This window comes from Gigantopelta aegis, chromosome 2 (assembly GCF_016097555.1).
Source record: "Gigantopelta aegis isolate Gae_Host chromosome 2, Gae_host_genome, whole genome shotgun sequence".
NCBI classification, from domain to species: Eukaryota; Metazoa; Mollusca; class Gastropoda; order Neomphalida; family Peltospiridae; genus Gigantopelta; species Gigantopelta aegis.
Window position 1 is genome coordinate 50,530,968 of NC_054700.1, and position 16,857 is coordinate 50,547,824.

At 32.4% G+C, this 16,857-nt stretch overlaps 1 protein-coding gene across 2 annotated transcripts in view; it reads right to left on the reverse strand.

The window, feature by feature from the left end:
* Positions 1-1,855: 1,855 nt before the first annotated feature.
* LOC121386723 (dmX-like protein 2) overlaps positions 1,856-16,857 on the reverse strand; it is a 158,103-nt gene continuing 143,101 nt past the window's right edge. For both annotated transcript variants that reach the window (XM_041517726.1, XM_041517719.1), the window contains 7 exons: positions 13,952-14,012; positions 12,699-12,829; positions 11,780-11,857; positions 10,652-10,796; positions 8,826-8,915; positions 7,949-8,076; positions 1,856-4,688 (listed from right to left, as the gene is read on the reverse strand). In XM_041517726.1, coding sequence (XP_041373660.1) covers positions 4,479-4,688; positions 7,949-8,076; positions 8,826-8,915; positions 10,652-10,796; positions 11,780-11,857; positions 12,699-12,829; positions 13,952-14,012 — 843 coding nt within the window. In that variant the 3' untranslated portion in view covers positions 1,856-4,478. The remainder of the gene's footprint in view (positions 4,689-7,948; positions 8,077-8,825; positions 8,916-10,651; positions 10,797-11,779; positions 11,858-12,698; positions 12,830-13,951; positions 14,013-16,857) is intronic.

Consider the following 16,857-nt stretch of genomic DNA (forward strand, 5'->3'; position numbering starts at 1 on the left):
CCAGAATAAATTCAAGTAGTTTGAAAAACAGAAAAAATTCAAGTAGTTTGAAATACAGAACATACTCAAGTAGTCTGAAAAACAGAATCACCTTAATTAGTCTGAAATGCAGAACTTCTTCAAGTAATCTTAAAAACAGAACAACTTCAGTTAGTCTGAAATGTAGAACTGCCTCAAGTAGCCTTAAATAGGTTGAAATACAGCAGAAAATGGTCTCAGTACTGTACCGGTATACGTCACTCCCATTGTTGTGAAAAATAGAAATATAATAACAAATAATACATATGCAATAAACCTCTAATGTACACAATCCCAAAACATTTAATGATGATAATTTGTTTTGGCCAAGATATCACTTTATACAACTGTTTGTTTCTTATCTGTTCTGAATACATAGCCCAGGCCATTAAGCTGCATGCCAACGACAGCCTGCTTGAACCCTAGTGAGGCAAAAATCACAACAGTATTGGATAATTCAAAATGGTATGCAACAAAAAACTTCTCTTTTTTTTATCAATAGAGTATTAAGTGATTCATTTACACAACTATTTTCTTGACCATGGCTTCAGGATTATGGTAGCCCTACTCCCATGGCTAGTGATATTCAATGTTGGGCAAGTAAATAACTACTATCACCATGCCAGACGGCTAGTGAAAAAAAATGGGTCAAATGCTGCATTGAAGTCTATTTTGTAAATATGAATATCCTGTCCAACCCCACCCCATCCCCCAATCTAAGGGTTTTTAATAATCTCCCTCTTTAGGTAAGATATCCAATTATTACTTAAAGTAGGGCTACTTAATTTTCAATGGTGGCTGGCTAGTAAAGTTTTAAAATCACTGATGCCATGGTTATTGAATTTTTATACAAATTCCAGAAGACCTGTTAATTGTCTGAATTCAGACTCTTTTAAGAAATGGTAGACTGCATCAGTTTAATTTTTAAAAATGTTACTGGTTTTTTTGAGAAATGGTAAACACTGCATCTGGGTTTTTTACTGGTGTGTTTTAAGAAATGGTAGACAGTGCAATACATCCGGGGTTTTTGGGGTTTTTTTTTTACTGGTGTGTTTTAAGAAATGGTAGACAGTGCAGTAAATCTGGGGGTCGTTTTTTTTATTTACTGGTGTGTTTTATGAAATGGTAGACAGTGCAGCACATCTGGGTTTTTTTTGTTTTTTACTGGTGTGTCTTAAGAAATGGTAGACAGTCAATCTGGTTCTTTATTTTATGACTGGTGTGTTTTAACAAATGGTAGACAGTCCATCTAATTAAAAAAAAAATTTTTTACTTGTTTGTTTTAACAAATGCATCTGTTTATATATATTTTTTTACTGTGTTATTTAAGAAATGGAAAACTGTGTACCGGTATGTGTTTTTCTTAATTGGTTGTCTATTTTCAAAAATGATAAACTGGTATTTGCTTTTGTTAAACACTGGTCTACAGACAATCTTTACTGTCCATCAAATGCACACATCTCACAGAACATACCTGGAATAGATAAATATAGTTAGAATTTCAAAGAAATAGCTAAATGGTTATTGAGTATTAGAATAACAGGCCCCGTGCTTATAAACCTTAAAGTTTAGACTTTAATAAAGTCCAGACTTTAACGTTACGGCAGTGCCATTCAAATAGCATTACGTTAAAGTCTAGACTTTAAATTTTATAAGCACGGGCCCAGATCATGAATAATTTCAGACACATGTAATTTAACAGCTGGTTCACAAACACACATTCTGAAGTGGTCACAGTACAAAAATTCTACATTTTGTTATGGGACTTGAAATTTAAAAAATACATAATTCTTAAAGCCAGATATTTTCACACATTATTAGCTTGACAGAAAATAGATTTCAGACAAAACATGTTTAATCACATAATACACACAGGTTGTTGCAAAAGAGGTTTTTCGTCCGTAACATTACAACCACTCAAAAATTCCACCATTCGTTATGGGATTTGAAATTTCGAAAATATATATCCTTAAAGCCATCTATTTTCACACATTATTATTTTGAAAGAAAATATATTCCATGCAAACATGTTTAAACAGAGCTTAATCACATAATAAGCACAGACAGCTATAAAAGATTTAAACATATTTTACTATGGTATATAATTACACCCATTCAATTATCAATATCTGTACTGCTATTAGAAACTATAAACTTACTAGTTAATAGATTTTTAAAATTAAAAATCCATTAATTAAAAATTGTTCTTAAAAAAACTTTATGATTTTCTGGACAGTTCATTTGGCTAAGAAAACCCTAATATTGATGATAGAAAAAAAGAAGAAAAACAAGAAGACAAATCAATTGAAGAAGCTTAAAGTGATTGCCAATATATACATTAAAATGTATATCAAAATGTAAAAAGAAACATATTACATGTACATGGTGATAATTAGTATAAACACATCTTTGAAGAGGAGGGGAAGTGGTAAAGGTTTCTTCTTTTCGGCAAAAGCTCTATGTTCATGTGGCTATGTTCATATTTGAAGAAGAGTACTTTAAATTGTATGAAATCTAAATAAATTTAATCCACAAATTATACAACAAAACAGTAGGTTCATTGGTATTCTTTTATATTATGCCATTTATTCTCATTTTAAGTCTGCCTCTTGTATTTTACTAACCTGGCTATTCTGCAGGGAATATTTTGTTCAATATCGTGTCATGATTTGCTATGCAAATTTTCAGACGTTGCTGCAACACAATTCTAAAAAAAAAGAACTAGTAGTTGCTAATCAATTTTCAATCGCTTAGCAACTGTCACTAATGAAAATTTTGAAAACTAAATATTCCCTGTTCTAAGCATTGAGTTGTTGCTTCTGTCATACATACAGACATTATCTTGAAAAGCGTGCTTACTGCATATTGCTGTGTATTAGCCGACTTTTCAAGTCTCTAAATGCCATCATGAGAAAAGGGGTCAGCCAATACACAGAGTCCACATCTGGATATGACATTGTTATTTCTTATTATGTACCAATAGGACAATTCTTTTCCTTTTTCTGTGTTCAGTTTTATTAATGTTCCTGAAATTCTGATCAGGATTTTTATTGTCTTCATTAACTCGACAGTCATTAGTACATCATCTCTATTGCCCCAAAGTCGTTTTCTCCGATTGTTCTTAGCTGTGGCCTGATGTTCTGTCTTATACTGTCAAATCCTGACCCTCTCTCTCTATTCAACTAACAGCAATCAGCTGTGATCATACAGCTGTAGCTCCACCAAGCTTTTAAGCTGATCAGCTCATGCTGAGGTCAGGTCAGGTCAGGTCAGGTTAGGTCAGAGGGCTTTATGTGCACATTCAGAGCAAGCTGTTGTAGTGCACGCCTTAGCTCATGCTGAGGAAGATAACTTAATATAGGCATTGCCTGTTAATCAGTTACTATTCAGTTATTGAATTTGTTTTTCAGTTTAAAAAAAAAGAAGATTTTTAAAGAATTGTAAAATGATGTACTATAAATATCTTGAGATTCATCTCATAATCTTATGCTTTGACTCAAAATCTGGGATTCATGGAAGCATAGAATCCTGTTATGTTTGCAGCCTTCTAATGTATGATAATATATAATCAATGACTTGTTCAAATCTTATGCTACATACTACAAGTGATTACACCTAACACTATTACTGATCTTGTATTCTGAAGAAAGTCTTAAAAGTTTAAGATGATCATTTCATACAGCAATGACACAAATTGATTTTTATTATCACTTTTAGTAAGCAATTATCAGCTAAAAGGTGTAAAAGCTAACAGTAGAGCCAAAGGTCTATGTATGTACTGGGTACCGTTTTTTGTCATTGTGTTACTGATAATATAAGAAGGAACCACACCAACAAGTTAGAGATACCGGTAACTCAAAATTAACAAAATAGTTGTTTGTTAAAATTAGAACCATGAGAAATTCTTGGGTATTCAATATTTGAGAGATCAAGATAACAAACTGTGACTGTATATATTAATTTAATTTTTATATTTTTAATGTTTTTATGTGCAATCGGGCCTCCTAAAGGCATATATACAATGTATATATATATTATACAATAAATAATACTTCTTTTTCATGGAAAAATGCTAATTTAGCATATCAGTTGACAACAGACTAAAATCTGCCATTTTACAACAGTCTCTTCCATTGATGAGTCTTTCACATTACGATCACTGCCCATACCTGAGAGAACACTTTCGCCACAGCTTTACCAACAACCCACCTAAATGCAATCTACTAACTGAGCAAATAAAGACATGCTAACTGTAAAAACTAGTCCGTAGCATCATCATTAGTACACAATGATAAAGCAGTCTGCCAAACTCATAAGCTTTTTGCTGTAAAACTTTCAACTCTCAGTGTTGTTCCAATCGCTGACAGCTTCACTCTTTCTTGGCTACAGAGCAGGTGATATTTTCTGTTTTGTTAAAGTTTTAAAAATTCTCACACACCAAATTATTTTTTTGAAAGTTATCATGACGGCCACTGCCGGACTGCTGTGTCTTTTTGCGGCAACTGCCGGAACTTCATGGAGCCATCGCCACCGCAGGAAAACAGCTGGTGGTCGGGACCGATGGCCACCTGTGTGACGCCGGACGATGATCCGACGTTTTTGAAGAAAGTGCTCTTGCTGTGTTCACCGGGAAACGAGTACAGAAGCTGATGAACATCCAGTCCCCAGACCTGTGTGTCAGAAAAAGAAAAGAAAAGAAAAAAAAGGATTAGTTTTAATTCATTTTTAATTAATAACTGTCTGAAATTAAAGGGGCAGACCCTAGTTGATCTACAAACCTGTAACACATTTGGATAAAGTTACAATTGAGTGAAATATGAGTCTGTGACTTTGAAATGGTGAAATACCATCTAAAAATAGACAAAAACTCGACTCCATAACTGTTTCTTCTCGGACGCATGTGCATTTTTAAAAATATGAAAAATGCATTTTGTGAAATTAAAAACACCAGGATGACCAAAAACACTTCGATTGTATGGAAATAGATAATCTAAACAATAAAATCAAAGCAAAGTATGATTTCAGTTAACAAAAATGGCTCTAATAGTAAAAAATATGCCTTAGTGTTTAGAAACTAGGGTATGTCCCTTTAAAGTTCAGGGCTCGAAATAAATTGAAAAGCAGTCCATTGTTTTGAGTTAGCAGGTGAGTAAAGAGGCTAGTGAACATCCAGTTCCAATATCTGTATGTTAAACAAAAATAAAGAGAAAAGCAGTCCATTGTTCTGAGTTAGCAGGTGAGTAAAGAGGCTAGTGAACATCCAGTTCCAATATCTGTATGTTAAACAAAAATAAATTGAAAAGCAGTCCATTGTTCTGAGTTAGCAGGTGAGTAAAGAGGCTAGTGAACATCCAGTTCCAATATCTGTATGTTAAACAAAAATAAATTGAAAAGCAGTCCATTGTTTTGAGTTAGCAGGTGAGTAAAGAGGCTAGTGAACATCCAGTTCCAATATCTGTATGTTAAACAAAAATAAATTGAAAAGCAGTCCATTGTTCTGAGTTAGCAGGTGAGTAAAGAGGCTAGTGAACATCCAGTTCCAATATCTGTATGTTAAACAAAAATAAATTGAAAAGCAGTCCATTGTTCTGAGTTAGCAGGTGAGTAAAGAGGCTAGTGAACATCCAGTTCCAATATCTGTATGTTAAACAAAAATAAATTGAAAAGCAGTCCATTGTTCTGAGTTAGCAGGTGAGTAAAGAGGCTAGTGAACATCCAGTTCCAATATCTGTATGTTAAACAAAAATAAATTGAAAAGCAGTCCATTGTTTTGAGTTAGCAGGTGAGTAAAGAGGCTAGTGAACATCCAGTTCCAATATCTGTATGTTAAACAAAAATAAATTGAAAAGCAGTCCATTGTTCTGAGTTAGCAGGTGAGTAAAGAGGCTAGTGAACATCCAGTTCCAATATCTGTATGTTAAACAAAAATAAATTGAAAAGCAGTCCATTGTTCTGAGTTAGCAGGTGAGTAAAGAGGCTAGTGAACATCCAGTTCCAATATCTGTATGTTAAACAAAAATAAATTGAAAAGCAGTCCATTGTTCTGAGTTAGCAGGTGAGTAAAGAGGCTAGTGAACATCCAGTTCCAATATCTGTATGTTAAACTGTAAAAATAAATTGAAAAGCAGTCCATTGTTCTGAGTTAGCAGGTGAGTAAAGAGGCTAGTGAACATCCAGTTCCAATATCTGTATGTTAAACAAAAATAAATTGAAAAGCAGTCCATTGTTCTGAGTTAGCAGGTGAGTAAAGAGGCTAGTGAACATCCAGTTCCAATATCTGTATGTTAAACAAAAATAAATTGAAAAGCAGTCCATTGTTCTGAGTTAGCAGGTGAGTAAAGAGGCTAGTGAACATCCAGTTCCAATATCTGTATGTTAAACAAAAATAAAGAGAAAAACTAAAATTAAAGGTCAGTCCTCAAAATAGTGGCCTGTGAAAAGTGAAAAACCGTCCATTGTTTAGGTCTAGCAGATGAACTAGAAATTCGCCTGCTAAAACCATAAAAAAATTACTGTTAAAATCTCATGATATCTTAAGAAAAAGTGATTTTTTCTCTACTTCAAGGGAAGTAATATTTACCTAGCCAGTATAATGTAATCATGTTCCTCTGGGGGTTGACTTGTGGTAAATCGAGAAGGTGTGTGCAGGAGTAGGGGAGTCTAAATCTTACGGATAGATGTGTTAATAGCACTCATCCAAGCATGCATCCGAAAGAACCCAAACATACACAAGCTGCCATCCATCCATCCAATCCACAACCCACTCACCCATCAATACTCATTCAATTTTAAATTAAACACAAAGATGCCAACCCTAGTTGGAGTGGCATAGGAATCCAGGCCTTCAAAAATAGGAAACCCACCCCCCAAAATAGGAAAGTTATCAGTGATGGCTCAGGAGCGCGTTTTTCAACATTTTTGTAAAGTCAAGTCAATGGGCAAACATTGGGGCTGTTCGGAAGACCAACTGCTAGACTGGTTTATTCTATATCACCATGTTTGCTATGCTCGCTATTCGAAATCCATAAGTTTAAAGAACAAGGCAAGAAACCAATCTACGATTGAAAGAAAGAAAAAAAGAAATGTTTTATTTAACGATGCACTCAACACATTTTATTTACAGTTATATGGCGTCAGACATATGGTTAAGGACCACACAGATTTTGAGAGGAAACCCACTGTTACCACTACATGGGCTACTCTTTCCGATTAGCAGCAAGGGATCTTTTATTTGCGCTTCCCACAGGCAGGATAGCACAAACCATGGCCTTTGTTGAACCAGTTACGGATCACTGGTCGGTGCAAGTGGTTTTACACCTACCCATTGAGCCTTGCGGAGCACTCACTCAGGGTTTGGAGTTGGTATCTGGATTAAAAATCCTATGCCTCGACTGGGATCCGAACCCAGTACCTACCAGCCTGTAGACCGATGGCCTAACCATAACGCCGGTCAATCTACGATTGTTGACAGTGAAGAGGGAAAAAGTTCCATTTCTCGGGTGTTAACAACATTTGTGCCTTCCAAAATACGATCCAACAACAAATACGCAAAATTACGATTTTTTTCTCTAAAAATCTGAATTTCGAACAAGACAATTGTAATAGCGTAATCTATGCTTTAAATTCGTAATGATTCTGCCAAATTCGTAATTGTTGGCATCTCTGTTAAACATATGTTATGAAACCATATATCCATCCATTCAACCTCATGGAAAGTTCAATTTCCAATTGAACATAAGTCAAGAAACTTGTACACTGTTTTAAAACTGATAATATGATGTTTTTCTTTAATTTACAACATTAAACAAATAATATTTTCTAAAGTTAATTTTGCAGGATGTAAATAATAACAAGGTTGTGATGGGCTAAACAAGAAAAGTGAATATGTAAAAGAAAATTGTTTATAAACTGCAGCACTGAATAAAAATACCTTAATATCTCCCTCCGCCGACCCTGACACAAAATAGTCTTCTTCCGGGTCAATTGCAAGGCATTTGATTGGTCCATCGTGTGCCTGGAATGTATGTCGCAGTTGTCTTTGTCGCATGTCAAACAAACCTTTTACTTGTTAAAGAATTTTATCGAGTGCTTTAAAAACAACAAATCTTTCCAATTAATCAAATATGTTTTACTTTTACTTTTTACTTTTTTGTTTTAACAGTTTTTCTAATTGTTCTATTTGTAGTACTTCAAACTGAATTAATTTTGTACATTAAAATGTTTTTTAATAATAATAATAATAATAGTAGTAGGAAGCAAAATGAGGTTTGAGGTATTGCAAACATTAAAGATAACCAAAAAACACTTTATATGTATTTAATATAAAATTTGTGTTGTTAACAGGCTCCATTAGCTGGAAACACATTACAATGAAGGCAAACTTAGGGATAGAAAAAAGTTTGTTTTGTTTAACGACACCACTAGAGCACATTGATTCATTAATCATCAGCTATTGGATGTCAAACATTTGGTAATTTGGACATATAGTCATTAGAGGAAACCTGCTACATTTTTACTATTGCAGCACGGGATCTTTTATATGCACTTCCCCACAGACAGGATAGCACATACCACGGCCTTTGATATACCAGTTGTGGTGCACTGGCTGGAATGAGAAATAGCTCAATGGGCCCACCGACGGGGATCGATCCCAAACTGACCGCGAATCAAGCGAGTGCTTTAGCACTGGGCTACGTCCCGCCCCTATAGTTCCTTTGATAATAATTTATATTGATGCCAGATCCCCCATCTCAGTATTCCCAATCGACAATTCCATGACAGATCCAACACATTGTTTACAAGGATACATATTTCTCCTTTACGGCCTGCACTGATGAGAATCTGGTGATGAGGTGCATACACAAGGGCGGGACTCCCGTGTTCGTGACACGTGAAAGCTGAAATATAAATTTGTTCAACTCATTAACATTTTTCATTATTTGGTAATATATATACTCTTAACTAACAAATTTCTCATCAAAGTTGAAGTTGTTATTTGAATGAAAATTATGAATTATGTGATGGTTGAATTGATATAGAATGGAAAATGTTTATTATTATTCTTTTATATCATGGATGGGTTGTTATGGAATGGAAATTGTAATTTATGTGATGGACGAGTTGTTATGGAATGGAAATTGTGAATTATCTGATGGATGAGTTGCTACAGAATGGAATAGTGAATTGTGTTGCACGAGTTATTATAGAATGAAAATTGTGAATTATGTGATGGATGAGTTGTTATGGAATGGACGTCGTTAATTATGTGATGGAAGAGACATTGTAAATAATGTAATGGATGAGTTGTTATGGAATGGACATAGTTAATTATGTGTTGGATGAGTTATTATGTAATGGACCTTGTGAATTATGTGATGGATGAGTTGTAGAATGGACATTATGAATGAATGTGATGGATGAGTTGTTATGGAATGGACATTGTGAATTATGTGTTGGATGTGTTGTTATGGAATGGACATAGTTAATTATGTGTTGGATGAGTTATTATGTAATGGACCTTGTGAATTATGTGATGGATGAGTTGTAGAATGGACATTATGAATGAATGTGATGGATGAGTTGTTATGGAATGGACATTGTGAATTATGTGTTGGATGTGTTGTTATGGAATGGACATAGTTAATTATGTGTAGGATGAGTTATTATGTAATGGACCTTGTGAATTATGTGATGGATGAGTTGTTGTAGAATGGACATTATGAATGTGATGGATGTGTTGTTATGGAATGGACATAGTTAATTATGTGTTGGATGAGTTATTATGTAATGGACCTTGTGAATTATGTGATGGATGAGTTGTTGTAGAATGGATATTATGAATGAATGTGATGGATGAGTTGTTATGGAATGGACATTGTGAATTATGTGTTGGATGTGTTGTTATGGAATGGACATAGTTAATTATGTGTAGGATGAGTTATTATGTAATGGACCTTGTGAATTATGTGATGGATGAGTTGTTGTAGAATGGACATTATGAATGTGATGGATGTGTTGTTATGGAATGGACATAGTTAATTATGTGTTGGATGAGTTATTATGTAATGGACCTTGTGAATTATGTGATGGATGAGTTGTTGTAGAATGGATATTATGAATGAATGTGATGGATGAGTTATTATGTAATGGACCTTGTGAATTATGTGATGGATGAGTTATAGAATGGACATTATGAATGAATTATGTGTTGGATGAGTTATTATATAATGGACATTGTAAATTATGTGTTGGATGTGTTGTTATGGAATGGACATTGAGAATTATGTAATAAATGAACATTGTCCACAACTGGATTTCATATAGAAAACAAACTGATTATAAAGTTTATGCAAAATGTCTCATCATATTTTAAAATCCTATACTAATCCAGTGGAAAATTGGTGGTTGGCACTATAAACCTTATATGGGAAATAGTACAACTGCGGTGATGGTTATAATAGACACCAATGAAGATCACTTGTGGACTATGTACTCCAGAATATAAAGAAAACATTTCTGTGTCGGAAAAATTAATGAAAAATGACAGCCCAGAATGAAAAATATGTCAGCTATTGATAGAAAAGAGATGACCACAGATGTCATAACCAACATGTTACAATGATCTACAACTGACCATGAACTAGGGAGCTCCTCTGTGGAAGTAGTGTGTCCCACAGACAGATGTTTTTACTCTCCGAGGAATGGCCAGCCGTACCAATCAGACTGGATGATCCAACAAACGTGAAGTCACTTGTCGTTTTGTTGTGGCAGTGTAGACTCTGAAGGAGAAATTTCAATAATTAAATTAACAAAATGTAGACTGGGAATAAAGACGATATTAAAATAATAAATAATAGTGAATTCTGCAGCATAAAACCACTGATATATTAAAATGCTCCTATCAAAATAAATAGCACCAAAGATACAGGTGTCCGAAAAGGTATGACTGGGAGGAGGTAGGAGACTAGACCAAACTCAGAAGCTGGGGTGGGGGTGAGGGTGGTGTCAAGAAGCACTGAACCCCCCAACTCCATTGAAAGGCAAACAAAATATGGATTTGAACAAACATTTAATTTTTCCCATTGACCAATTAAAAATTCACAAGAAAGCAGCTTATACATGTAGTTCATCGTAGTGTTAACAGTTTATAGTACAACTAGTCTTTATTATTATTATTATCCATATGGTTCAACATAACCGAGTTAATACTAATCATACAAAACACATGTGTAATAACAAGTGTAATGACTTAATTTGGGGAAGCGACGTCATAACATGACATCATTTTGTCGTCTCCTTCTAGTTGTGGATAAAACATTTTGAGTTGGGTCTTGTTATTCATAAAGAAAACAACAACAATAATATGGATAATAAAGAAATTATTACACTCGCGTGTGAGTTGTACTGATTTTACGAAACTCATGTCAGGATTCGTGTATTACCCTTGCTCTTGCTCAGGCAATATAAAAATCCTGACACTCGTTTCGTAAAATCAGTATAACACACAAGCTCGTATAATAATCTCTATATATGTAATTACTCATTAATGCCCCCACTGACAACTTTTGAAATCCATGAAAGATGCACCTAACAAGAAAATGTATTTCAAGGCTAGAAAAAATCAGGAATCAAACTACATTGATAATTTTCTTCTTTTTTGGTATTTCCCCCCTCCCCTGTTACATGTTTAGAGAATAACTAATGAACTATGTACATATGTACTAAGTTACATATGTAATATTAGGCATATTAATTTTATTACCATAATAGGTTTGTTGAAATTACTCCCAAGTCCAACCTGCCATAAACAAATTCCACCTTCAATATCACTAACACAACTCTGAAAAACAAAATTAGTGAATAATTTTAATACACTGTTATATTTTACTTCCAACTTATAGTTAATAGTATATGGAGATACACAATCCACATACACTGCAATATTTTAATTACACAAAAACCCATAAATGAAAGAAACAGGTTCATAGTTTAAGTTTTTGTTTACCAAATCACCAAAAGTTAAAATTTAATTTGGCATGTAAACTTCATAAATCAAATAAATACAATTTTCTAAAGATCTTTAATTTTGTTTGGCGAACTAAAAAGTAAGTTTGGCTATATAATAATAGATATATATTAAAGGGACATTCCTGAGTTTTCTACACTTTTTAAGATGTTATCGACTAACAAAAACCTTTTAACGATTGTAATTACATATCAAATATATTTTTCTGCATAAAGTATTAGTGGCTGTATATTAAACATGTTTCTGATCGTTCTAATATTTGTACTAGGTTAAATTTCATTTTATTTCCAAATTTTATTTTTTTCGTATGTATGAAATTATTTGAATACAAAATCCAGTTTGGGCTTCTTACAAATATTAAGACGACCAGAAACACATTGAATATACAGACACCGATATTCTAAACAAGAAAATATATTTAATATGTAAGTTTAATCGTAGAAATATAGTATTAGTCGGAAACATCTTACAATGCAGCAAACTCGGGAATGTCCCTTTAAAGTTAAATGTAGGAATAGGGTGAGCACAATCAACCACTTGCCTGTTAATGAAAGGCATGACACGTGAGTAGTTAAGTGCATTACTACACTGTATTCTTCTAGAATCAATAAAGCAGATCGAGGTAGGGGGTGGCTGTGGTAGTTAGGTAACTTACTTTGTTTCCCTGGGCGTTGAACAGCACCTTTGTAACCTTTGGGAATGTCCCTGGCTGTCGTAGCATTGTAAGGGGCTGGGCATGGCCCCACTCCCAGAGACGAACACTCCCGTCCGCACACCCTGTCAAATCTAAGGGAGAAAACAACACAGAGGTCTAATGATTACACAACAAAGACTATCTCTTGTTACCTAATGTAATTGCAGCAAACGTATCTAAAACAACTCACTGACATTAAGAACTCGGGCATATAAGCACGGAAATCAGTTAATGAAAGAAAGAAAGAAAGATTTTATTTAACGATGCACTCAACACATTTTATTTACGGTTATATGGCATCAGACATATGGTTAAGGACCACACAGATTTTGAGAGGAAACCCGATGTCGCCACTACATGGGCTACTCTTCCAATTAGCAGCAAGGGATCTTTTATTTGCGCTTCCCACAGACAGGATAGCACAAACCATGGCCTTTGTTGATCCAGTTATGGATCACTGGTCGGTGCAAGTGGTTTACACCTACCATTTGAGCCTTGCGGAGCACTCACTCAGGGTTTGGAGTCGGTATCTGGATTAAAAATCCCATGCCTTGACTGGGATCCGAACCCAGTACCTACCAGTCTGTAGAACGATGGCCTACCACGGCACCAACGAGGCCGGTCAGTTAATGAAATGAAACAGGCACAGAGTTATGAGGTATGGTACCCCAAAGGGCCCGAGACCAGCCACCTCCAAAGAATTTGTTTTGCCATGTTACCCTATGACTTTGACTTGTCAGTTAGACAATTTTAAAAATAAATATTTCTGTAGTGGAAGTTGACAAATGCGCCAGCATTACCATTTTATCACATCCTCCCCCTCCCCTCCAAAAAAAGAAGAGTCCTGTTGAGGTACATGATATGCCGGTCAAAAGTAGGTCACAGTAACCTGGTTATGGTACACAACACACCGCCACCCAAATTGATAAAGAAGATACATGTATGCTCTGGAAATGAAAAAGTTTTCATGGACAGATGTACAGATGGATGTATGTATGGACAGATGTACAGATGGATGTATGTATGGACAGATGTACAGATGGATGTATGTATGGACAGATGTACAGATGGATGTATGTATGGACAGACAATGCCATACCAATATGCGACCCATTGGGCTATAAAATTAGTGACAGGTGGATAAAAATAAAAATTATATAATAAATAAAAAATATGCATTATTTGACAACTTCCTTTATATAGAGAATACCTACAGTGGGGCAGATGCGGGTGAGAACCAATACGTCGCACTCCTGGTACCTGGCGTCGAATTATCTAAAACAACAAATGAAAATGTTACTGAAAGAACATCAAACTCTCGAACTCGAAAAAATAATGCATAATAATTATTATAATAAAATATATATAAAATAAAATAATTATAATAGAAAAACTGCCGAACGAATGAACAGGTATACACAATAATTACAATGATACAGGTAGCTAGTTTAGTCATGAAAATGTAAAAATAATTTTATTTAGTCATAAAAATTTAAGAATAATAAATTTGTTTTCAAACAGGTAGCTAGTTTAGTCATGAAAATGTAAGAATAATTTTATTTAGTCATAAAAATTTAAGAATAATAAATTTGTTTTCAAACAGGTAGCTAGTGTAGTCATGAAAATGTAAGAATAATTTTAGTTAGTCATAAAAAGTTAAGAATAATAAATTTGTTTTCAAACAGGTAGCTAGTCTAGTCATGAAAATGTAAAAATAATTTTATTTAGTCATAAAAATTTAAGAATAATAAATTTGTTTTCAAACAGGTAGCTAGTCTAGTCATGAAAATGTAAAAATAATTTGATTTAGTCATAAAAATTTTAAGAATAATAAATTTGTTTTCAAACAGGTAGCTAGTTTAGTCATGAAAATGTAAAAATAATTTTATTTAGTCATAAAAATTTAAGAATAATAAATTTGTTTTCAAACAGGTAGCTAGTGTAGTCATGAAAATGTAAGAATAATTTTAGTTAGTCATAAAAAGTTAAGAATAATAAATTTGTTTTCAAACAGGTAGCTAGTCTAGTCATGAAAATGTAAAAATAATTTTATTTAGTCATAAAAATTTAAGAATAATAAATTTGTTTTCAAACAGGTAGCTAGTCTAGTCATGAAAATGTAAAAATAATTTGATTTAGTCATAAAAATTTAGGAATAATAAATTTGTTTTCAAACAGGTAGCTAGTCTAGTCATGAAAATGTAAAAATAATTTGATTTAGTCATAAAAATTTAGGAATAATAAATTTGTTTTCAAACAGGTAGCTAGTGTAGTCATGAAAATGTAAGAATAATTTTAGTTAGTCATAAAAAGTTAAGAATAATAAATTTGTTTTCAAACAGGTAGCTAGTCTAGTCATGAAAATGTAAAAATAATTTTATTTAGTCATAAAAATTTAAGAATAATAAATTTGTTTTCAAACAGGTAGCTAGTCTAGTCATGAAAATGTAAAAATAATTTGATTTAGTCATAAAAATTTAGGAATAATAAATTTGTTTTCAAACAGGTAGCTAGTCTAGTCATGAAAATGTAAAAATAATTTGATTTAGTCATAAAAATTTAGGAATAATAAATTTGTTTTCAAACAGGTAGCTAGTCTAGTCATGAAAATGTAAAAATAATTTGATTTAGTCATAAAAATTTAGGAATAATAAATTTGTTTTCAAACAGGTAGCTAGTTTAGTCATGAAAATGTAAAAATAATTTGATTTAGTCATAAAAATTTAGGAATAATAAATTTGTTTTCAAACAGGTAGCTAGTCTAGTCATGAAAATGTAAAAATAATTTGATTTAGTCATAAAAATTTAGGAATAATAAATTTGTTTTCAAACAGGTAGCTAGTCTAGTCATGAAAATGTAAAAATAATTTGATTTAGTCATAAAAATTTAGGAATAATAAATTTGTTTTCAAACAGGTAGCTAGTCTAGTCATGAAAATGTAAAAATAATTTGATTTAGTCATAAAATTTAGGAATAATAAATTTGTTTTCAAACAGGTAGCTAGTTTAGTCATGAAAATGTAAAAATAATTTGATTTAGTCATAAAAATTTAGGAATAATAAATTTGTTTTCAAACAGGTAGCTAGTCTAGTCATGAAAATGTAAAAATAATTTGATTTAGTCATAAAAATTTAGGAATAATAAATTTGTTTTCAAACAGGTAGCTAGTCTAGTCATGAAAATGTAAAAATAATTTGATTTAGTCATAAAAATTTAGGAATAATAAATTTGTTTTCAAACAGGTAGCTAGTCTAGTCAAAAATGTAAAAATAATTGTAAAATAATTTGATTCAGTAGTCATAAAAATTTAGGAATAATAAATTTGTTTTCAAACAGGTAGCTAGTTTAGTCATGAAAATGTAAAAATAATTTGATTTAGTCATAAAAATTTAGGAATAATAAATTTGTTTTCAAACAGGTAGCTAGTTTAGTCATGAAAATGTAAAAATAATTTGATTTAGTCATAAAAATTTAGGAATAATAAATTTGTTTTCAAACAGGTAGCTAGTTTAGTCATGAAAATGTAAAAATAATTTGATTTAGTCATAAAAATTTAGGAATAATAAATTTGTTTTCAAACAGGTAGCTAGTTTAGTCATGAAAATGTAAAAATAATTTGATTTAGTCATAAAAATTTAGGAATAATAAATTTGTTTTCAAACAGGTAGCTAGTTTAGTCATGAAAATGTAAAATAATTTGATTTAGTCATAAAAATTTAGGAATAATAAATTTGTTTTCAAACAGGTAGCTAGTTTAGTCATGAAAATGTAAAAATAATTTGATTTAGTCATAAAAATTTAGGAATAATAAATTTGTTTTCAAACAGGTAGCTAGTTTAGTCATGAAAATGTAAAAATAATTTGATTTAGTCATAAAAATTTAGGAATAATAAATTTGTTTTCAAACAGGTAGCTAGTTTAGTCATGAAAATGTAAAAATAATTTGATTTAGTCATAAAAATTTTAAGAATAATAAATTTGTTTTCAAACAGGTAGCTAGTTTAGTCATGAAAATGTAAAAATAATTTGATTTAGTCATAAAAATTTAGGAATAATAAATTTGTTTTCAAACAGGTAGCTAGTTTAGTCATGAAAATGTAAAAATAATTTGATTTAGTC